Genomic DNA, 24,161 nt, shown 5'->3' with positions numbered 1-24,161 from the left:
GATTTAGTATGAGAAGGCCTAGGGTTCCTCAAAACATGAAATAGAAAACTACTGTATGACCCAGCAAACCACTCCTGGGTACACAGCAAAGAACTAAAAATGCATGCCCATGTGAGAACTAACTTGTACATAAATGTTCACCGCAGCATAGTTGATCACAGGCAAAAACTGGAAACAACCCAAACAGTTCATCAACTGAGGATGGATAAATAAAATGTGGTATATCTATATATATAATGGAATATGATTTAACCATAAGAAGCAGTGATGTAGAGAGACATGCTACAATGTGGATGAACCTTGAAACATCATGCTAAGTAAAAGAAGCCAGACACAAATGACCACGTATTGCACCATTCCATTAATATGAAATGTCTGAAACAGGCAAATCTACAGAAGTAGGAAATAGATTAACGACTATCTAGGGCTAGAGGAAGACTGACCTTCCCTGGTGGCTCAGAGAGTAAAGAATCTGCCTGCAATGCAGGAGACCCAGGTTCGACCCCTGGGTCAGGAAGATGCCCTGGAGAAGAGAATGGCTACCAAACCAGCATTCTTGTCTGGAGAACTCCATGGACAGAGGAGCCTGGTGGACTACAGTCCATGGAGTTGCAAAGAGTTGGACACAACTGAGTGACTAACTCTCACTCCCTGAGAGAAAGACCACGGTCAGGGGGAAGAGGAGGGACTGCTAATGGGTATGGGGTTTTTTTGGTGAAAGGAGAAGGCAATGAAAATGTTCTAAAATTAACTATGGTGATTAGTGCCCAACTCTGTGAATATATTAAAAATCAGTGCATAATATATTTTTAACTTATTTTTTTGAAGTATAATTGATATGCAAGTTGTACATTTTATATAGGAGAACTGTATGGTACATGAATTCTATCTCAATGAAACTACTGTTTAAAACATCAATGAGAAACAAGGATTAATTACATAAGAACTTGGAAGGCTTTGTTAGAAAACTGTGATACTTCAAAAAAGGAAAATAAATGATTAAATTTATAAACGTAGCTTCAAATGTTCAAAGGAACTTAAGTTTATAATGGAATTGAAGAAGGAATTCATAGGGCCTGGACTCCATCTCAGGCCTGTCTGTGCTGATTGTGCACGGCCACCTCTCCAGTAGACTCTGAACTCTGTGCTTAGCGCCTGTGGGAATGACAATGGAAGGATAAGACCCCCCTCTGGGCAGGGGAATCTTGAAGAAGAGAAAACAGACACTAATCACCCCTGCCTCCGGACACTATCTATCAGAATGTAAGCACAGGCTTATCAGTTATTAACTATTTGGAATGTAACTGCGGGCTTATTGATTATTGACTGTTTGAACACATAACACGTGAATGATGGGGTTATTGTAGTTGTATTTACCCTTCCTTTGTTTATGTAAGTCTCAAGGGAATTGGGGTAGTGGGTTTGGACACATGGGGTATAAAAGATTTTCACAAATGCTGGTCGGGGTCCTTAGCTAAGAGGAGACTCTGCCTTGGGCCCGCCGGTGTAATAAACTGCACTCCACTATCTGCATTGTCCTTCTGAGTGAGTTTGTTTCCCGGAAAGCGTGGCTATAACAGAATCAAACAGATGATTATTAAAATTTACGAGATTTATAAAAAGAATTGTGAAATTTATCAGTTGAAAGGTTTAAGAGAAAACTAGGTTTCGGGATCAATATATCGAATACTGATTTTTTTAAAAAGACTTTGGGCTAACTCCTTGGATGCCACGCAGAACAAGTCGCAGTCTGCATATTCCCTGTATCCGCAGCAAACTGCAACCCGCTGCGCGGAACAGAGCAGCAGAGCACAACCCGAGACCTCAGGCTCCGTCTCGGCAGCTCCCCTGAGGGTAACGGCTGTGCCCGAGCCAGCCTCCTTCCAGATCCCCGCTTCCTCGCGCCAGTCACTGACCGCGGCATTCCCAGGCTCCCTGAGTGGGCTGTCTGTTTGGAGCCAGGCCCCTGTCCATCTGAGGAGCTACCATCTGGGCCCATCTGCTCACAACGTCACTCACGTTAAGCTGCTTACTCCACCCTCTCTTTGTGGGATTCCAGGCCCAGTTTCAACAGACCGGGGTTCTAAAGCCACTTGAAAACCACGGATGAACTCAAGCAGGAACGAAAAGGGTGGGGGCAGGGGAGAAGGAAGGCTACTGAAGAAGCTTGGGGTTGGGAGGAGGAAGGACCTCCAGCCCCTTACTGACTGTGAGCTTCCCGGGGCCGAGGGCGGTGTCTTCTCCTTCCTCCCTGCGCTCTCCACAGAAATGAGTGCCAGATGAAAGCAGAACGGGACCGACCAGGAACACGCAGCCCCGGGGAAACACGCCAGACAGGGATTCTGAGCCACAGCATCAAGAGGAAGGGATGTACTGTAATTCCCCTGGCGCAGGAAGGGGACACAGGCTCGGGAGCCACATACCTGAGGTCCGCTCTCACCTCACGGCTCAGCAATTCGTTTACTCTCTCTCTCTGTCACAGCCTTAGCTTTCTTGTCTTTGAATGGGATAATACATTTATTAAAATAGTATTGTGATTACTAATTAAATGACTTGATTTAATTCATTTTAAGGGCTAATGCATATGTATAGCATCTAACGGGCTTCCCTTATAGCTCAGTAGGTAAAGAATCAGCCTGCAATGCAGGAGACCCAGGTTTGATCCCCAGATCGGGAAGATCCCCTGGAGAAGGAAATGGCAACCCACTCCAGTATTCTTGCCTGGAGAATCCCAAGGACAGAGGAGCACGGACAGTTCATGTGGTGGCAAGAGTCAGACACGACTTGGCAACTAAACCACCACTATGATAGCATCTAACACAAGGCTGGGCCCAAACTTGACTTTCAAAAACTACTGGTTACTTCTTGTTCCCCACAAGTGACAGATGGTACAATGCTTTGCTACATGGCTTTGGACAAGCTGGACTTTTGAACCTAGATGTGTCTTATAGATCTACAAAATACACAATGCCTCTGCTAATAACCATACACTAGCTCTGTGGCCAAGGAGTCATTACTCTGATCATACGGTTATCTGCACAAGGGCTGTCTACTGTGGACCAGACAGAAGGGTGGCTCCTTCGAGATTCCAGAGCAGCCAAAGCAGCCCTTCGCTCCCCTCTCTCCTGCCTCAACCCTGCGTCCTGAGCCAAAGCGCTACGAACTCCTGGAGATCACACCCTCCACCCCAATTCCGCCCCTGCTCACCCAGCCTCTTCCACCAGTGGCCCCACAACCCACGACATAACCACGCCAGGCGGGAGTCGACCTGAAAGGAGCCAGGTCCGTTCTGAGGATTCCATCCTGCTGTCAATATTGGTCTGGCTGCTGATATTCCAAGGGTAGCACATCCCTGGCTGCATTTTGAAGGTTCCTGTCTGACATGACAGGGAGGCGAAGAGAGGAAAGGACCGAGACAGCAGGAGGGAGCGGCATCTGTTCCCTCCCCTCCCTCCAGCCCTCTGCATTTACATCCAACACAGACACTGGTCTGGGTCCAACTGCCGTCCTGGCAGGCTTCTGCAGGCTGGAGATGTGAAAATACAGGAGCCTGGAGGAGGGGGTTGGGACAGACAGGATGCCGTTCCCTGCGTTATAAGATGCACTGTTTGTCTAGGGGTCTGCGGCTGAGTGCTGGCTATGATACCGACACCAAAGACACCGGCTGCTCCAGCGGTGGAGGGTTCAGCAGGGCGGAGAAGGGGTAGAAGTGAGTGCATCGCCTCCACAGAGATGAGGCAGACAGCATGCGCCACCAAGGGGACCAGCTCTCCCTGCAGTCACCAGTGGCTCCACGCTCAGCCATGCACACCTCAGCACCCAGGAGAGTGTGGGAAGCGTGGGTGCTGTCTCAGGGGCCTGGAGTTGGTCCTGATGGGGAGAGTTCCCAGTGAAGCCCCACGGCCCTCCCCCAATCATCTCCCAGCGGTGGTCCTGAGCCCCCCGTGGCCAGGGAGGCCCGCTGCAGTGTTTCTGGAGGGAGAAGGCCCAGCACCTGGCAGAGAGGCTGAGGGGTGTGAATGCAATTAACCAAACGATGCCATCTGGGAAACTGAAGCCCTGGGGAGGCTGGTGGGTCCTCTGCCTGTGTCACAGGGCAGGTGTCCACTCCGAGCGCCTGGCAGGCCCAGGAGCTGAGGCACCGAGGGAGGGAGAGGTTAGTCTGAGCGCGGGCAGGTGCTCACCCTGGGGGAGACGGCTATGGCCCGGAACAAGAGGAGAGCCAGAGGGGAGGAGGACAGACAGACAGACAGGGGAGGTGCTCATCTGAGGCCTCCCAAATGGAGACACAAAATCAGATTTCTACCCGGAACCTGGCTGGAGTCCTGCCCAGATCATCTGTGCAGCCCAGCCCACCCTGAGAAGGCTCCGCAGCCCCGAAGTCAAATGGCCAGCCGTGTGGTCCCAGCGCTGCAGGACCGCCACGGTTACACCCGGGCGCGGGCGCCTTCTCAGCCGTGAGCGCTGAACACTCTCCTTCACCTGCAGTCCAGACACCAGTAAAACGTGGTACCAATGCGCCCGGTTTCACACAGATGCCTTGCGGAGGATTACAGGGAACACGCTGAGCGCGGGCGGCCAGGGAGCCCTCCAGGGCTGATTCAGGCAAGGCTGACTGTTACCACCCTCTAAAGAGCCTGCTCGGGCCTCCTCCTCTCAGAACTTCCCGGGCCCTCAGTAGCCATATGTGTGTACTCTTGTTTTCTTTTTTTAAGTTTCCCAGTCAACCTGAAAGTCCTCTGATCCTTTGACCCTTCATGATGCCTCAGACTGTAGGAGGCAGTGTGGTGTCCCAGCAAGAAAAATGGCCCACAATTCAGGACATCTGAGTCCTAATATGAGCTCTGTTGCGAATTCCTTATGTGGATGTTAAGAGAAATAAGTTCTTGAGCCTCAATTTATCCATCAATCAAATGGGAAGGATGACACCAGCCTTGTCCTCTTCACAGAATTTTCATGCAAGTCAAATGACACAACTAATCTAAACAAATGCACTATAAAATAAAAGCTCTGAACCAATATTAGGCTTGCAGATGAGACTGGAAGTGTCCAGAGGTGCGAACTACAACAGGTTTGTCCTGCATCAGGCAGGCTGCGGCAGGGTAGGACTCCGGCTGCCTGTCAGATGGGCTGCTGGGCAGGGACACTGCTGTCGTCAGAGAAGTGGAGGCTCCCGGGTGGAGCCCCTGAGTGGACAACTTGAGTGTGGCCGGACAACCCTGAGAGTGTGTGCCCAGGGAGGAGGGCAGAGGGGCGTTTGGAGGGAGCACAGAGATAGAAAGTAGGAAGGGTGCAAGTGACAAGAGAGGGGGCACAGCAACCCAAAGCTGGGCCAGCCCCCGATTCTGGCACGCACCTGGGGTCTGTTCCTATGCTGTGCCGCAGATATTTACATGCCCATTGTAATAACCTATGCATTATTTTTGCAACCAGAGTCCTCCAAATACAAAGCAAAAAAAGCCTTGTGTCCCTGCTACTGCCAGTATGTTCAAGTTCAGTCTTTAGGAACAATGATCAGGTGAAAAAGTCCTATGGTCAGATGGATTTCCCAGGTGGTCCCCAAAACCTGACACTGTTCTAAGGCAAGTTGTAGATGTAGAAGAACCCCAACAGAAACTACCTTCATAAAACAGGTATATCCGAGCCACTGTTGCTATGACAAATAATAACTTTCATACTGAATACCCACTATAAGCCTACTATATGCCAGGCATGGTGTAGGGTTCCTTTATATGTTTCATCTTGACCACAAGATATTCCTTATTACCCCCATGTATACACCTAGAGTGGTTTGAAACTTTCCTACAGTCACAAAGCAAGGAGAGCTGGATTTTGTCTAGAGCCCAAATCCATGTTATCAGCATATCCCGTTAATAACTTTCAGCTCCCTCCCTGCCTGCATCCTCCCAGCCCAAATCCCCAACTCTTTCTGGGAGGAAAGAAGACATCTGAAAAGGGAACTGGAGCAATGAGGCAGAGACACCCACACTCAAGAACAGGGAAACGCTTCTCTGTTCAGGCTTCCAGGTCAGACTCCCTCAGCCCAGAAGCCTCCAGGCTGCTCGTTCGTGGTTCAGTGCCAATTACTCCTTGGTTAAAACTGTAGCCCTTAATTCTTGCATGTCCTCCCCTGACATTCCTGCCTGAGACCGAAACGGGAGCAGCAGGAAATTTTCTCCCAGAATGTAACAGTGCAGACCCTGGACACAGGGTGTGGCTTCAGCCACGAACCGCGCCCTGGACAGCTGTCCATCTGCCAGGGCCCCCTGCCCGCCCAGAGAAGGGGTTCTCACAAGGCCCCCCATATGCTGGCGCTGTCATTCAGGGGGCCCCCGGGTTGCAGAGGCCACGCTAAGGGGGGGGGGTGTGGGTCACAAACACAGCTGTTTCCATTTTTCAAATGAGGTGAACAGTCGGGACAATATGCAGGGCTAGTGCCGGCTCACTGCATCTGCTGGAGAAAAAGGAACAAGTGCTTCCCTGAAGCCAGCCTCCCGGCGAAGGACAGCCTTGCAGTCTGGCTCTGTAGCCCACTGCGGGGAGAAGGATGGAGCTGTCCCTCAGAAGATCCCAGGTCCAGAAACTTGTCTCATCAAAGAGAAGGGGCAGGAGGCACCAAACTCCTCCCTACCCCGCACTCACCGTCTCTGCCTCATTCAGCCTCCTTCCTGTAACGCCAGAGGGGGCTCCCTGCCTGGCCGCAGAGGCAAGGAAAACTCCAGCGTCCCAAACTGCACAGAAGTCAATCAACCTGTCACAAAGCAAGCACAAAGAAGAACCCCAGGGTCACTCGAGGAAAGAAAAAGAAAAGGCTTTGTGCTTTGTGGCTTGTTCATTCACTGGGAAATTACATCTTTGTCTACACCCGTTTGCACAGTTTTACATAGCATAAGAGCATCTTTGTTCACAGAAATTCAAAGCACTCTGCAAGAAATGGGAGAGATTCTGCAAGGTGCCTAAGCGTGCTGGACTTTGGGTAAGCAAAGTCGTCTCCCTCTCTCTCCATAATATCATTATTGTGACCTGACATCATAATCAAACTGTGGAATCCCTAGTCACCTAAAGGAGGGAAGCCATATCTCAAAGAATTTCTCCTATACCCAAGGGAGAATTTACCCAATAATTATCTCATTAATTTTCTTACTTAAGAGAAGTATTATGTTTTTCTTTCCCATCTACAGATAATCAAACCAAGTTCATAATAAGTAAGTTGCACATTAAAAGGAGACCTAATTTTGATGTTAGGGGACATGGGTATTAGGTCCTAGCTTTTTTTATTTAGGGTGGAGTCGCAGAGAGTCGGACACGACTAAGCGACTAAACAATACTTCCCTACATGTAACTCATTTTCCTCATCTGTAAAATGGGGAGAAGGTACAGGGCAGTGCATCAGATCACCAGACCATTAGTCGGCATTTCAAATGTTCAGGTCCCAGGTCTGATCCTTTGGGGCAATCACTTAGCCTTTCTCAGTACAGATAACATACTTCAATCATTTGCTTTAACATTAAAATGTGTCTGTAGGAAATGGTAACATCCACCTGTGTGGAGGGGAATGTGGCAATATCTAGTTGGTTTATTCTTGTCAGTTTGAAGGAACTCTTTACACTTTTTTTCATAGAACATGGATTTTTTAAATTCAAAATTATATGGCGTTTACTTGTAAAGAAAGATATTCTAAAAATTAAAGATTTCTTTCTTATAGTTACCATATTAATGGTTATTTAACACCATATTAATATGTTAAATTTACTATAATATCTTCAGCCAGTATGTATATTCAGCCAGTTTACGTATATTTGTTTTTTAACTTTTACAATGTTGTGTTGGTTTCTGCCAAACAGCAATGTGAATCAGGCGTAATTACACATTTAACCCGTACCTCCCTCCCCTCCCCATCCCATCCCCCCAGGTCATCACAGAGCCCAGGCGGGCTCCGTCTGCTACACAGCAACTTCTCACCAGCTGTCCGCTGAACACCTGATAGTGTATATATGCTGACACTACTTTCTCCATCGTCCCCTTCTCTTCTGCTCCCACCGTGTCCACAAGTCCATTCTCTACATCTGCATCTCCATTCCTTCCCTGAAAATAGGTTAATCAATACAATCCTTCTAGATTCCATATATGTGTGTTAAGATATGATATTTGCTTTTCTCTTTCTGACTTACTTCACTCTGTCCATCTCACTAGAACTAACTCAAATTCATTCCTTTTTTGGTTAATATTCCATTGTATAAATATACCACATCTTTATCCATTCATCTGTCAATGGACATCTAGGTGCTTCCATGTTCTGGCTATTGTAAATAGTGCTGCTATGAACACTGGGGTACATGTCTTTTTCAATTTATGGTTTTCCCAGGGTATAGACCCAGTAGTGGGGTTACTGGGTCATATGGTAGATTTATTCCTAGTTTTTTTTTTTTTTTTTTTTTTTTAAGAAATCTCCATACTGTTCTCTGTAAAAGCTGTATCAGTTTACCTTCCCACCAACAGTGTAGGAGGGTTCCCTTTTCTCCATATCCTTTCCAGCACTGATTGATTGTAGATTTTTTGATGATGGCCATTCTGAACGGTGTGAGGTGATACCTCATTGTAGTTTTGATTTGCATTTCTCTAATAATTAGTGATGTTCAGCATCTTTTCATGTGTTTATTGGCCATCTGTATGTCTTCTTTGGAGAAATGTCTGTTTAGGTTTTCTGCCCATTTTTTGACTGGGTTGTTTGTTTTTTTAATATTGAACTGTATGAATTGCCTATATATTCTGGAGATTAATCCTTTGTCAGTTTCATTTGCCATTCTGAGGGTTGTCTTTTAATCTTGTTTATTGTTTCCTTTGCTGTGCAAAAGCTTTTAATTTTAGTTAGGTCCCATTTTTTTAATTTTTGTTTTTATTTCCATTACTCTAACAAGTGGGTCAAAGAGGACCTTGCTGTGATTTATGTCAGAGTGTACTACCTATGTTTTCCTCTGACAGTTTTATAGTTTCTGGCCTTACGTTTAAGTCTTTAATCAATTTTGAGTTTATTTTTGTGTATGGTGTTAGGAAGTGTTCTAGTTTCATTCTTTTGCATGTAACTGTCCAGTTTTCCTAGCACCTCTTACAGAAGAGGCTGTCCTTTCTCCATAGTATATTCTTGTCTCCTTTGTAAAAAAGAAGGTGCCCAGATGTGTGTGGGTTTATCTCTGGGCTCTCTGTCTTGTTGCATTGGTCTATATTTCTGTTTCTGTTCGAGCACCACACTGTCTTGATGACTGTAGCTTTGTAGTATAATCTGAAGTCAGGAAGGTGATTCCTCCAGCTCCATTCTTCTTTCTCAGGACTGCTTTGGCTATTCGGGGCCTTCTGTGTTTCCATACAAATTGTGAAATTTTTTGTTCTAGTTCTGTGAAAAATATCATTGGTAGTTTGATAGGGATTGCACTGAATCTGTGTGATTGCTTTGGGTAGTACAGTCATTTTCACAATATTGATTCTTCCAATCCAAGAATATGGAATATCTCTCCATCTGTTTGTGCCATCTTGGATTTCTTTCATCAGTGTCTTATAGTTTTTTGCATATAGATCTTTTGTCTATTTAGGTAGCTTTATTCCTAGGTATTTTATTCTTTTTGTTGCAATGGTGAATGGGATTGTTTCTTTAATTCTCTTTTTGATTTTTCATTGTTAGTGTATAGGAATGCAAGGGATTTCTGTGCATTAATTTTATATCTTGTGACTTTACTATATTCATTGATTAGCTCTAGTAATTTTCTGGCAGAATCTTTAGGGTTTTCTATGTATAGTGTTATGTCATCTACAAACAGTGAGTTTTACTTCTTCTTTTCTGATCTGGATTCTTTTAATTTCATATTTTGCTTCTCTGATTGCTATGGCTAGGACTTTCAAAACTATATTGAGTAATATTGGAGAGAGTAGGCACCCTTATCTTGTTCTTGATCTTAGAGGAAATGCTTTCAGTTTTTCATCATTGAGAATAATGTTTGCTGTGGGTTTGTCATACCTTTATTATGTTCAGGTAGGTCGATCTAGTCAAGGCTATGGTTCTTCTAGTAGTCATGTATGGATGTGAGAGTTGGACCATAAAGAAATCTGAGTGCCAAAGAACTGATGTTTTTGAACTGTGGTATTGGAGAAGACTCTTGAGAGTCCCTTGGACTGCAAGGAGATCCAACCAGTGCATCCTAAAGGAGATCAGGCCTGAGTGTTCATTGGAAGGACTGATGCTGAAGCTGAAACTCCAATACTTTGGCCACCTGATGGGAAGAGCTGACTCAATGGAAAAGACCCTCATGCTGGGAAAGACTGAAGGCAGGAGGAGAAGGGGACGACAGAGGATGAGATGGTTGGATGGCATCACCGTCTCGATGGGCATGAGTTTGGGTAAACTCCAGGAGTTGGCAATGGACAGGAAGGCCTGGCATGCTACATACAGTCCATGGGGTCACAAAGAGTCGGACACGACTGAGCAAATGAACTGAACTGAACTGAGGTTTCTTCTATGCCTACTATCTGGAAAGATTTTATCAAAATGGGTGTTGATTTTGCCAAAAGCTTTCTCTGCATCTACTGAGATGATTATATGGTTTTTATCTTTCAGTTTGTTGGTATGGTGTATCACACTGATTGATTTGTGGATGTTGAAAAATCCTTGCATCCCTGGGATAAATTCCACTTGATCAAGGTGTATGATCCTTTAAGTGTGTTCTTGGATTCTGTTTGCTGGAATTTTGTTGAGAATGTCTGCATCTATACAAAGGAACACTTTAGGAAAATTACCTCTTTAGAAGAGGAGCTATACTGTTCATGTCAATATTTTTACCCTAACATTATTTATGATATTTTTGCCATGACAAAAAAAGTTTTTTCATAGTTAAATAGATCTCTTATCACTGCTTTTTGTCATACTTAGGTCTCTATTTTCAAGAATATTTTTAAGATTCCCATATATTCCTTAGCATTTCTATAGTTTAATATTTTTGTTTCAATCTTCTATTCATCTGGAAATTATTTTGAAATCATAGGAGGGAGGACTATAGGTTTATAAATATATCAGCTGGATTTCCCAACTTCATTTACTGAAGAATTCACATTTTACCCTTTGGTTGGAAATACCATCTGTATCATATATTAAATCCCCTTATGCATTGGGGTCTATTTCTGGATTTTCTCTTTCACTCATCTATTTATTTCTTCATATGCAGGTACCATACACTTTCAATTACTGTAATTGATTAAATTTGGTTTTTAAGAATTTTCCTGTTTATTCTTGCTTGTTTTTTTCCACATGAACTACAAAACCAGGTTCTCTAGTTTTTTTTTTTTAATCAGATGGTATTTTTAAATTGTATTAATATTGTAAATTAACTTAGAAATGACATATTTATGATGTTGAATCTACTTAAGAATGTGACATACTTTTAGAGGAATGGATAAGAAGATGTGGTACATATATACAGTGGAATATTACCAAGCCATTAAAAAGAGTGAAATAAATCCATTTGCAGCAATGTCTTCAACACAGTGCTAGAAGTTTTAGCTACTGGAATAAGGCAAGAAAAGGAAATAAATGGCATACAAGTCAGAATGGAAGAAATAAAACTGTTTCTACGTGCTGATAACATGATGGTCTATGTAGAAAATCCCAAGGAAACTACAAAAAGATCGTCTTAGAACTAGAGTCATCAAGGTCTCAGGATATCAGATTAAACACCCCAAAATCATTTCTATTTCTGTGTGTAAGCAATGAACACATGGAAAAAATTTCAGTACCCCTTTACAATCCCTCAAAAATTCAATACATAAGTATAAAATGAATAAAACATGTACAGGACTTATATGCTGATAACTACTGATGAAGTAAATCAAAGCACTACAAAAATGGAGAGACATATATCATGTTCATGGATTAGAAGACTCAACAAAGTAAGCATGCAAATTCTCTGCAAATTTATATACTGGTTTAAAACAACCTCTATCAAAATCCTACCAAGATTTTTAATAGATATAGACAGATTGTGCTAAAATTTATATGGAAATACAAAGAAACTAGAATAACTAAAATAATTTTAAAAAAGAAAAATGAGAAGAATCAGTCTACCCAATTAAAAGACTCATTACATAGCTACAGTAATCAAAACTATGTGGTATTGGTGGAGGAACAGACACACAGATCAATGGGACAGAACAGAGAAACCAGAAATAAAGCAACATAAATATGCTCAACTGATTTTTTACAAAGAAGCCAAAATAATGGAGGAAGATAACCTTTTCAACAAATGGTGTTGGAGGAATTGGACATCCATAGGATCCACAGGCAAAAAATATATATATATATTTTTAACACAAGTCCTTATACAAAAATGGCTTCAAATGGATGGTGGACTTAAAATGTAAAACTTGTAGAATAAACACAAGAGAAAATCTAAGCAAACTAGATTTGCTGACAAGAGCAAGGTCTGTAAAAGGAAAATTGATAAACTGGACTTCAAAACTTAAACTTTGTTTTGCAAAAGATAAGAGCAGGAGAAACCATGCATATGACAAAGAACTAGCTCTAGAATATAAAATAAAGAACCTCAAAAGTCAGCAATAAAGAAACAAACATCCAGTTAGGACATGATCAAAGTTTTGAAAAGATATTTCACTGAAATATCTATTCAGACAGCAAACAAGTATTGAAAAGATATTCAACATAATTAACCATCAGGGGAATGCAAATTAAAACCCACAATAAAAAGAAAAAAATCCAGTGAGATATCACTACACATCTATCAGAATGGCTAAAATAATAAAAAATGGTGACAACAGCAAATGCTGACAAGATGTAGAAAAACTAGATTACTTATCCACTGCTGGTGGAAATGCAAAATAATACATACAGTCTAGAACACAGTTTGACAATTTCTTAAAACAAAAACAAAAACAAAACATGTAACTACCATGTAATTCACAAATGCACTTCTAGGCATTTATCCCAGAGAAATAAAGACTTATATTCATAGCAAAACCTGTATACGAATGTTTATAGTGGCCTTATTCATAATAACCCCCAGATGGAAACAACCCCAGTATCTTTTTTTTCCTCTGTTGGCTATCTATTTTACATATGGTAATGTAACCCCAGTATCTTTTAAAGGATGAATGGTTAAACAAATAGCAGTATGTCCACATCATACAACACTACCCAGCAATAAAAAGGAAAGAACTATTGAAACATGCAAATAACTTGGACAAATCTCCACCAAATTATGCTGAGTGAAAAAAGTCAACCCAAATGGTTAAATATTGTGTAATTCCATTCATATAACATTCTGGAAATGACAAAAATTATAGAAACAGAATAGATTATTGGTTGCCATGGGTTAAGAAAGGGGATTCGTGATAGGAAAAGATGGGTGTGTCTATAAAAGTTTAACAAGTGAGATCTCTGTACTGAGAGAAAGGTTTTTATCTTGACAGTACATTGTCAATATCCTAGTGTGGTATTATACTACAGTTTTGCTAGGTGTTACTATTGAGGGAAACTGGGAAAAGCATAGGGCTTCCCAGGAGGCCCAACGGTAAAGAATCTGCCTGCCAATGCAGCAGACACAGGAGACATGGGTTTGATCCCTGGGTCAGGAAGATCCCCTGGAGAAGGAAATGGCAACCCACTCAAGTATTGTTGCCGAGAGTATTCCATGGACAGAAGAGCCTGGCGGGCTTCAGTTCAAAGGATTACAAAGAGTCAGGCATGACTGAGCAACTGAGCATGCATGGGCAAAGCATATAAAGGATCTCTCTGTATTATTTGCTTTGACTGCATATGAACCTATAATTGTCTCAAATAAAAAATTTAATTAAAGTAGTTTTTAGCTGATTCTCTTTGTATTTCACATAATAATATCATCTGTAAATAATTATAATGTTATTTTCTCCTTTCCAATTTTTATGCCTCATTTCCTTCTTTTGGCAGATTCAACTTAATGTTAGGCATTAGAAAAACAAACTGAGAAGAAAAATCTGCTACCACACAAAGTAATACAAACTGGATGGAAATATCTTTTTAACATATTTTCATTATGTGCTAGCACATATTACAGAATTTTGACATTATTTTTAAAAACTAAAACATTTTCCCAGATGTATTTAAAAGCTGTATCTGCACAGTAAGGGGAGGAATAACCAGGAGAGGCTAGAGGGGCCTGCACAGCCACGAAGAGAGACACTTCTAAGAGAAGCCGCAGACTTAGAGAAAATGTTTGAAAGACAAATCTGGTAAAGGGCTGGTTGCAGAACGCACAATGAATTCTCAGCTGAATAATAAGCCAATAAACAACCCAATAAAAAATAAGCAAAAGATCTAAATAGATCTTCAGCAAAGGAGATACATGTGGCAAATAAGCACTCAAAAAGATATTCAGCACTGCCTGTCATTAGGGAAGTGCAAATTAAAACCAATGAGATACTATGAGACACTATTATGTATCTGTTAGAATAACAGCTCAAAAACCCCAGAAAGCGAAAACCTCACATGATGGTGAGGATACAAGGCTGCTGGAACTTACATACATAAAAATAGTATATCTACTTTGGAAAACCACTTGGCAGATTCTTAAAGGTGAAATATATAGTTACTATATGACCCAGTAATTCCACTCCTGGGTATTTACCCAAGAGAAATTAATATATATTTCTACAGAAAAACCCAAGTAAGATGGTAGGTGTTGTGACAGGGCATCAGAGGGCAGACACACTAAAACCATAATCACAGAAAACTAGCCAATCTGATCACACGGACCACAGCCTTGTCTAACTCAGTGAAACTAAGCCATGCCATGTGGGGCCACCCAAGACAGCCGGGTCATGGTGGACAGGTCTGACAGAATGTGGTCCACTGGAGAAGGGAATGGCAAACCACTTCAGTATTCTTGCCTTGAGAACCCCATGAACAGTATGAAAAGGCAAAAAGATAGGATACTGAAAGATGAACTCCCCAGGTCGGTAGGTGCCCAATATGTTACTGGAGATCAGTATAGAAATAACTCCAGAAAGAACGACGGGATGGAGCCAAAGCAAAAACAATACCCAGTTGTGGATGTGACTGGTGATAGAAGCAAGGTCCAATGCTATAAAGAGCAATACTGCATAGGAACCTGGAATGTTAGGTCCATGAATCAAGGCAAATTGGAAGCGGTCAACAGGAGATGGCAAGAGTGAATGTCGACATTCTAAGAATCAATGAACTAAGATGGACTGGAATGGGTGAATTTAACTCAGATGACCATTATATCTACTACTGTGGGCAGGAATCCCTTAGAAGAAATGGAGTAGCCATCATGGTCAACAAGAGTCCGAAATGCAGTACTTGGATGCAATCTCAAAAACGACAGAATGATCTCTGTTTGTTTCCAAGGCAAACCATTCAATATCACGGTAATCAAAGCCTATGCCCCAACCAGTAACGCTGAAGAAGCTGAAGTTGAAGGGTTCTGTGAAGACCTACAAGACCTTTTAGAACTAACACCCAAAAAAGATGTCCTTTTCATTATAGGGGACTGGAATGCAAAAGTAGGAAGTCAAGAAACACCTGGAGTAACAGGCAAATTTGGCCTTGAAGTATGGAATGAAGCAGGGCAAAAGCTAATAGAGTTTTGCCAAGAGAACGCACTGGTCATAGCAAACACCCTTTTCCAACAACACAAGAGAAGACTCTACACATGGACATCCCCAGATAGTCAACACTGAAATCAGACTGATTATATTCTTTGCAGCCAAATATGGAGAAGCTCTATACAGTCAGCAAAAACAAGACCAGGAGCTGACTGTGGCTCAGATCATGAACTCCTTATTGCCAAATTCAGACTTAAATTGAGGAAAGTAGGGAAAACCACTAGACCATTCAGGTATGACCTAAATCAAATCCCTTATGATTATACAGTGGAAGTGAGAAATAGATTTAAGGGACTAGATCTGATAGACAGATTGCCTGATGAACTATGGATGGAGGTTCGTGACATTGTACAGGAGACGGATAAAGACCATCCCCAAGAAAAAGAAATGCAAAAAAGCAAAATGGCTGTCTGAGGAGGCCTTACTAATAGCTGAGAAATGAAGAGAAGCAAAAAGCAAAGGAGAAAAGGAAAGATATTCCATTTGAATGCAGAGTTCCAAAGAATAGCAAGGAGAGATAAGAAAGCCTTCCTCAGTGATCAATGCAAAGAAATAGAGGAAAACAATAGAATGGGAAAGACTAGAGATCTCTTCAAGAAAATTAGAGATACAAAGGGAACCTTTCATGCAAAGATGGGCTCGATAAAGGACAGAAATGGTATGAACCTGACAGAAGCAGAAGATATTAAGAAGAGGTGGCAAGAATACACAGAAGAACGGTACAAAAAAGATCTTCAAGACCCAGATAATCACGATGGTGTGATCACTCACCTAGAGCCAGACGTCCTGGAATGTGAAGTCAAGTGGGCCTTAGGAAGCATCATGCGAACAAAGCTAGTGGAGGTGATGGAATTCCAGTTGAGATATTTCAAATCCTGAAAGATGATGCTGTGAAAGTGCTGCGCTCAGTATGCCAGGAAATTTGGAAAACTCAGCAGTGGCCACAGGACTGGAAAAGGTCAGTTTTCATTCCAATCCCAAAGAAAGGCAATGCAAAAGAATGCTCAAACTACCACACAATTGCACTCATTTCACACGCTAGTAAAGTAATGCTCAAAATTCTCCAAGCCAGGCAATACATAAAACGTGAACTTCCAGATGTTCAAGCTGGTTTTAGAAAAAGCAGAGGAACCAGAGATCAAATTGCCAACATCCACTGCATCATCGAAAAAGCAAGAGAGTTCCAGAAAAACATCTATTTCTGCTTTATTGACTATGCCAAAGTCTTTGACTGTATGGGTCACAATAAACTGTGGAAAATTCTGAAAGAGATGGGAATACCAGATCATCTGACCTGTCTCTTGAGAAACCTGTATGTAGGTCAAGAAGCAACAGTTAGAACTGGACATGGAACAACAGACTGGTTCCAAATAGGAAAAGGAGTACGTCAAGGTTGTATATTGTCACCCTGCTTATTTAACTTATATGCAGAGTACATCATGAGAAACGCTGGGCTGGAGGAAGCACAAGCTGGAATCAAGATTGCCGGGAGAAATATCAATAACCTCAGATATGCAGACGACACCACCCTTATGGCAGAAAGTGAAGAGGAACTAAAGCCTCTTGATGAAAGTGAGGGAGAATGAAAAAGTTGGCTTAAAGCTCAACATTCAGAAAACTAAGATCATGGCATCCAATGCTATCACCTCATGGGAAATAGATGGGGAAACAGTGGAAACATTGTCAGACTTTTATTTTTTTGGGCTCCAAAATCACTGTAGATGGTGATTGCAGCCATGAAATTAAAAGACACTTACTCCGTAGAAGGAAAGTTATGACCAACCTGGATAGCATATTTAAAAGCAGAGACATTACTTTGCCTCCAAAGGTCCGTCTAATCAAGTCTATGGTTTTTCCAGTGGTCATGTATGGATGTGAGAGTTGGACGGTGAAGAAAGCTGAGCACTGAAGAATTGATGCTTTTGAACTGTGGTGTTGGAGAAGACTCTTGAGAGTCCCTTGGACTGCAAGGAGATCCAACCAGTCCATCCTAAAGGAGATCAGTCCTAGGTGTTCATTGGAAGGACTGATGTTGAAGCTGAAACTCCAGTACTTTGGCCACCTGATATGATAGGTTGACTCCTTGGAAAAGACCCTAATGCTGGGAAGGATTGGGGGCAGGAGGAGTAGGGGATGACAGAGGATGAGATGGCTGGATGGCATCACTGACTCGATGGACATGGGTTTTGGGTAGACTCCAGGAGTTGGTGTTGGACAGGGAGGCCTGGCGTGCTGTGGTTCATGGGGTTGCAAACAGTAGGCACCAAATGAGTGACTGAACTGAACTGAACTGAACAGAAAAACCTACACATGAATATTCATAGCAAGTTTATTCATAATTGCCAAAAACTAGAAATAAGCCAAATATCTGTCAATAGGTGAGTGGATAAATAAACTGTGTATGTAATACAATGGAAAACTACTTATCAATAAAAAAGAGATCTATTGATATAAGCAACAAATTAGAGGCATCTCCAATGCATTGTTAAGTAAAAGAAGCCAGTCTCACATGATTTCATTTATATGACATTTTTAGGAAATGCATACTCCACGGACATAATACAGATCAGTGGTTACCAGAAGCTGGGACTGTGGGGAGAAAATTAACCAAAAGGGGGTATATGAGAACTTCTATGGAATGATGGAAATGCTCTGTATTTTGATTATGGTGGTGGTTACATAACTGTATGTATTTGCAAAATTTAAAGGACTAAACACCTAACAGAAGTGGATTTTATTCTAAGGTATATCTCCATTGACTGAACTTGGAAAAAAAAAAATCTTTTAAGGTATAAGAAAGGCAGATTAAAACCTGGGGGAAGATACTAGATATACAGATCTGACAAAGGATTACTATCAAGAATATATAAAGAAGTTCTATAAGTAGATAAAAGGATAACTAATCCAACAGAAATACAGTAAGGAGACAAGAATGCATATGGTTAATAAACATAGTACTGGTAATTGGGAAATGCACATCAGGACCAATTTACAAACTCATTCAATTGGCAAAAATTACTAAATCGGATGATATCAACTGCTCAAAGAGGTTGAAAATAGAGAGTTTCTTATACACTGCTAAGGGTATAATCACTTTAGAAAAAGTTTAACATCATTCCCTAAAGTTGCATTCACAAACAATGATTTAGCAAATTTACTTCTAGATATAGACCCATAAGAAACTGTTGTATATGTAAAACTATGTCTCTGGCAGCATTGTTCACTATAGGAGAAACCTAGAAATGGCCCAAAAGTTCATCAGCAAAGAAATGGATAATTAAACTGTGTTAGAGTCAAAGAGTGAAATACACAAAGCAGACAAAATAAGTGAATTAGAGTGCTATGCAATAAAGCGATATAATAAAGAGGAAATAAAAGAAAACAGGATTCAAAATAACGATTACTACAACTCAACAACAACAAAATACACACAATTAAAACATGGGCAAAGGACTTGAATTGACATTTCTCCAAAGAAGATACATAAATGACCAAGACGCATATAAAAAGATGTGCAATAGGGAAATGCAAATCAAAACCACAATGGGAAATCATCACATACCCATTAGGATGGCCACTATCCAAAACAAACAAACAGAAATCAACAAGTGTTGCCAAGGATGTGGAGAAACTGGAACCTCCTACATTGCTGGGGGGAGTATAGTGCAGCCTTTATGGAAAGCAGCCTGATGGTTCCTCAAAAAATTAAAAATAGAGTTACTACATGATCCAGCAATTCCATTCTGGGTACGTATAAAAAAGAATGGAGGGACTTCCCTGGCGGTCTAGTGGTTAAAACTCCATGCTTCCACTACACAAGGTGTGGTTTTGATCCCTGGTTGGGGAACTAAGATCCCGTGTGCTGTGTAGTGCAGCCAAAAAATTATTTAAATTTTTTAAATTAAAAAAAAAAAAGAATTGAAAGCAAGATTTCAAAGAAATATCTGCATACCCATGTTCATAGTAGCATTATTCAAGATAGCCAAAAGGTGTAAGTAACTCAAGTATTCATCAACAGATGAAAGGATCAACAAAATGTGGTAAAAACATACAATGGAATATTCTTCAGTCTTAAAAAACAAGGAAATTCTATCATGTGCTACAACATGGATAAACTTTAAGGGTACTATGCAAATTAAAATGTCAGTCACAAAAGGACAAATACTGTATGATTCCACTTATATGTGATACCTAGAATAGTCATATTTCATAGAGACAGAAAGTAGAATGATGGCTGCCAAGGGGAGGAGGAATAAGGAGCTGTTCTTTAATGGGTACAGAGTTTAAGTCTTGCAAGATGAAAACAGTTCTGAAGATGAATTGCACAACTATGCAAATGTACTAAACACTATAGAGCCGCACACTTTAAAAATGGTTTAAATGGTAAATTTTATGTCATGCATATTTTACTACAATTGAAAAGGAAAGATAATGATTACTTCTGGTAGTGAGAGAGGTGGAAAGAACAGCTTAGTTGTGATGGGACCATAAGATTAGATATGTGCTAGTTCTCAAAGTCTTATATTTTGTTATATGTGGTAGATTTGCAAGTAGTTACAATATTGCTATAAATAAATAAGTAAACGGATGATTGTTGCTGCTGCTGCTGCTAAGCTGCTTCAGTCGTGTCCGACTCTGTGCGACCCCATAGATGGCAGCCCACCAGGCTCCCCCGTCCCTGGGATTCTCCAGGCAAGAATACTGGAGTGGGTTGTCATGTCATTCTCCAATGCATGAAAGTAAAAAGTGAAAGTGAAGTCACCCAGTCGTGTCCAATTCTCGGTGACCCCATGGACTGCAGCCTACCAGGCTCCTCCATCCATGGGATTTTCCAGGCAAGAGTACTGGAGTGGGGAGCCATTGCCTTCTCCGAAATGGATGATTAGGAAGGAAAAAAAAAGTAGGAAGGAAGCGGGGAAGAAGGGAGAGATAAGGAGGGAGGGAGAGAAGGAATAAAAGAAAGAAAAACAGCAGGGCATGCTTGGACCAATGATGAGAATGAGTCATGAACCAAGCATCATGATTAATCCAATGCTGTGTTCCTGAAGTCCTTCCCTAAAAACTTCCAATGGGTCAAAGGAATCCTAGATTATCTGAAATGAAACGGATCTCAGAAACCACTAACTGAATTCCATCATTCAAGATGATGAGAAAAGTGATGCAGAAATAGATGAGAAATGTGAATGATGATCAGAGAAGTTCAGTGATTTCTCTAAAGTCACACAGATATCCACATTCTAATCCTTCCTCAGCTATGTTTTTTAAAACAGACAGTAGCAATGAGGGCAAATTAAGAACAGACATCCATTCTTACAACCATCCCATTCTTACAATATTCCTATAAGGAAGGAATTGTTATTCAAATTTTACATATGAGAAATCTGAAGCCTAACGATGTTTAAAAAAACTTGCCTAAGGTTTCTCAGCTGGTGAGAGGGAGAGTCAGCACTCAAACCCAGGTTGGTGGGTGTCTTCAGGACCCACACTCCCTTCATGCCACTCAGAAGCCTGGTTCACAGCTACAGGGCGACATTCCCACTGCTGCTTTGTGACGGCCCTCAATTTCATTTAAAACTTCTCTTTGTAATTTTTTAAAATGTATTTATTTTTTATTGAATTTTACTGCTTTACGGAATTTTGCTGTTCTCTGTCAAACCTCAACACGAATCAGCCGCAGGTCACATCTATCCCCTCCCTCTGAACCTCCTCCCGTCTCCCGCCCCCTCCCACCCCTCTAGGTTGTACTGAGCCCCTGTTCCGGCTTCCTGAACCACACAGCAAATTCCCCTTGGCTATCTGTTTCACATATGGTAACGTAAGTTTCCATGATACTCTCTCCACACCTCTCACCCCCTCCTCCCCTCTCCCCATGGTCATAAGTCTATTTTCTATGTCAGTTTCTCCACTGTTGCCCTGTAAATAAATTCTTCAGTACCATTTTTCTAGATTCCATATATATATGCATTAGAATATGGTATTTATCTTTCTCTTTCTGAGTCACTTCACTCTGTATAATAGGCTCTAGGTTCATCTACCTCATTAGAACTGACTCAAACACGTTCCTTTTTATGGCTGAGTAATATTCCATTGTGTACATAACTTCTTTATCCATTCATCTGTCAATGGACTTCCAGGTCGCTTCCATGTTCTAGCTATTGTAAACAGTGCTGCAATGGAACATGGGATACATGTGTCTCTTTCAATTTTGGTCTCCTCAGGTTATATGCCTAGGAGTGGGATTGCTGGGTCATATGCAGTTTTATTTCTAGTTTTTTAAGGAATCTCTATACTGTCTTCCATAGTGGCTGTATCAATTTACATTCCCACCAACAATGCAAGAGCATTCCCTTTTCTCCACACCCTCTCCAGCCTTTATTATTTGTAGATTTTTTGATGATGGCCATTCTGACTGGTGTGAGGTGATATTGTATTTTTGATTTGCATTTCCCTAATAATGAGCGATGTTGAGCATCTTTTCATGTGTTTGTTAGCCATCCGTATGTCTTCTTTGGAGAAATGTGTTTAGGTCTTTTCCCCACTTTTTTATTGGGCTGTTTGTTTTTCTGGTATTGAGTTGTATGCTGCTGCTGCTGCTAAGTCGCTTCAGTCGTGTCCGACTCTGTGTGACCCCAGAGATGGCAGCCCACCAGGCTCCCCTGTCCCTGGGATTCTCCAGGCAAGAACACTGGAGTGGGTTGCCATTTCCTTCTCCAATGCATGAAAGCAAAAAGTGAAAGTGAAGTTGCTTAGTTGTGTCTGACTTAGCGACCCCATGGACTGCAGCCTACCAGGCTCCTCCCTCCATGGGATTTTCCAGGCAAGACGACTGGAGTGGGGTGCCAGTGCCTTATCCATGAGTTGTACGAGCTGCTTGTATGTTTTGGAAATTAGTCCTTTGTCAGTTGTTTCATTTGCTATTATTTTCTCACATTCTGAGGGTTGTCTTTTCACCTTGCTTTCTCTTTGCAATTATATCAGAAAATTGTTACTGTGATTATATCAGAAAATTGTTTCCCTATGGGGAAAAAGGGTATAACTATACTTAGTTTATATATTCCATATGTCTTGGTTTTAAAATACACCATGAGTGAGAGACAAATTTATAAAGGTAACATGAGCTGGCCAGAGAAATGTTTTGATTTACAGAAAAATCTTAAGTAAGATAAAACAGACGTGATGTCACAGCAAGCCCTATTCCTGTGGCTGGGACTTAGGAAGAAAGGCTCCAGGGAAAGACAGGCTCTCACTTCAGACGAAGAGTCTGGGAGATTTCACAAACTGACAGAAGTGGGTGAAGGCAGCACTCCACAAGACCTGGGCCATCATTAGGGATGGGGAGACGCCCTGCATCTTTAGCAAATGCTCTGACTCCCAACTAGACCCCAGCAACATCCTCCACAGAACAAGCTAACAAGTGAAAATGAGGATCTGACATTGTTTACAAGAGGCAATAATATCACACCCATCCCAGCCACACACACGTGGGGAGACGACTCACAAACCAAGATTACGCCCTGGTGGTGGTGGTTTAGTCACTAAGTCATATCCCACTCTTGCAACCCCATGGACTGTAGCCCACCAGGCTCCTCTGTCCATGGGATTCCCCAGGCAAGAATACTGGAGTGGGTTGCCATTTCCTTCTCCAAAGATTACCCCCTAATTAGGACCAAAGAGGAGGAGCATGGGACACAAGGCAATTGCAATCACTTCTATTTCCACTTTTTTTCCTAGTAGATGCAACCAAGTAAATATTAAAGAAAAACAAAAACAAAAAACCCACTGGTAAAATATAGATTCAAAACCCAAAAGGGTGATACCATCAAGGTGTTGCATTCAATGTATTAGTAAATCTGGAAGACCCAGCAGTGGCCACAAAACTGGAAAAGGTCAATCCTCATCCCAATTCCCAAGAAGGGTAGTACTAAAGAATGTGCTAACCATTGGACAACTGCACTCATCTCCCATGCCAGTAAGGTCATGCTTAAAATCTTGCATGCTAGGCTGCAGCATTATGCGAACCAAGACATTCCAGATGTCCAAGCTGGGTTTAGAAAAGGAAGAGGAACCAGATCAAATTGCCAACATTCGCTGGATCATAGAGAAAGCAAGGGAATTGCAGAAAAACATCTACCTCTGTTTCATCGGTTACGCTGTGTGTGTAAGTGTTAGTCACTCAGCCATGCCCGACTCTTTGTGACCCCATGGACTGTAGCCCACCAGGCTCCTCTATCCATGGGATTCTCCAGACAAGGACACTGGAGTGGGTTGCCATTTCCTTCTCTATGTATGGATCATAACAAACTGCAGAAAGCTCTTAGAGAGGTGGGAATACCAGACCATCTTACCTGTCTCCTGAGAAACCCGTATGAGGGTCAAGAAGCAACAGTTAGAACCTTGTATGGAACAACTGACTGGTTCAAGATTGAGAAAGCAGTATGACAGGGCTGTCTACTCTAACCCTGTTTGTTTAACCTATATGCTGAGCACATCATGAGAAATGC

General features: G+C 41.8%; 1 protein-coding gene across 22 annotated transcripts in view; it reads right to left on the bottom strand.

Annotated features, from left to right (window-relative positions):
• Positions 1-24,161, bottom strand: part of NFASC (neurofascin) — a 197,746-nt gene that overhangs the window by 92,494 nt on the left and 81,091 nt on the right. For 21 of the 22 annotated variants that reach the window (XM_043923838.1, XM_043923844.1, XM_043923850.1 and 18 more), the window contains one exon: positions 6,643-6,751. The exons of the other annotated variant lie outside the window; for it this stretch is intronic. In XM_043923838.1, coding sequence (XP_043779773.1) covers positions 6,643-6,751 — 109 coding nt within the window. The remainder of the gene's footprint in view (positions 1-6,642; positions 6,752-24,161) is intronic. 22 annotated transcript variants of the gene reach the window in all.

This window comes from Cervus elaphus, chromosome 14 (assembly GCF_910594005.1).
Source record: "Cervus elaphus chromosome 14, mCerEla1.1, whole genome shotgun sequence".
Lineage (NCBI taxonomy): Eukaryota > Metazoa > Chordata > Mammalia > Artiodactyla > Cervidae > Cervus > Cervus elaphus.
The sequence above is the reverse complement of the archived record's forward strand: the minus strand, read 5'-3'. Positions and strand labels throughout refer to the sequence as shown.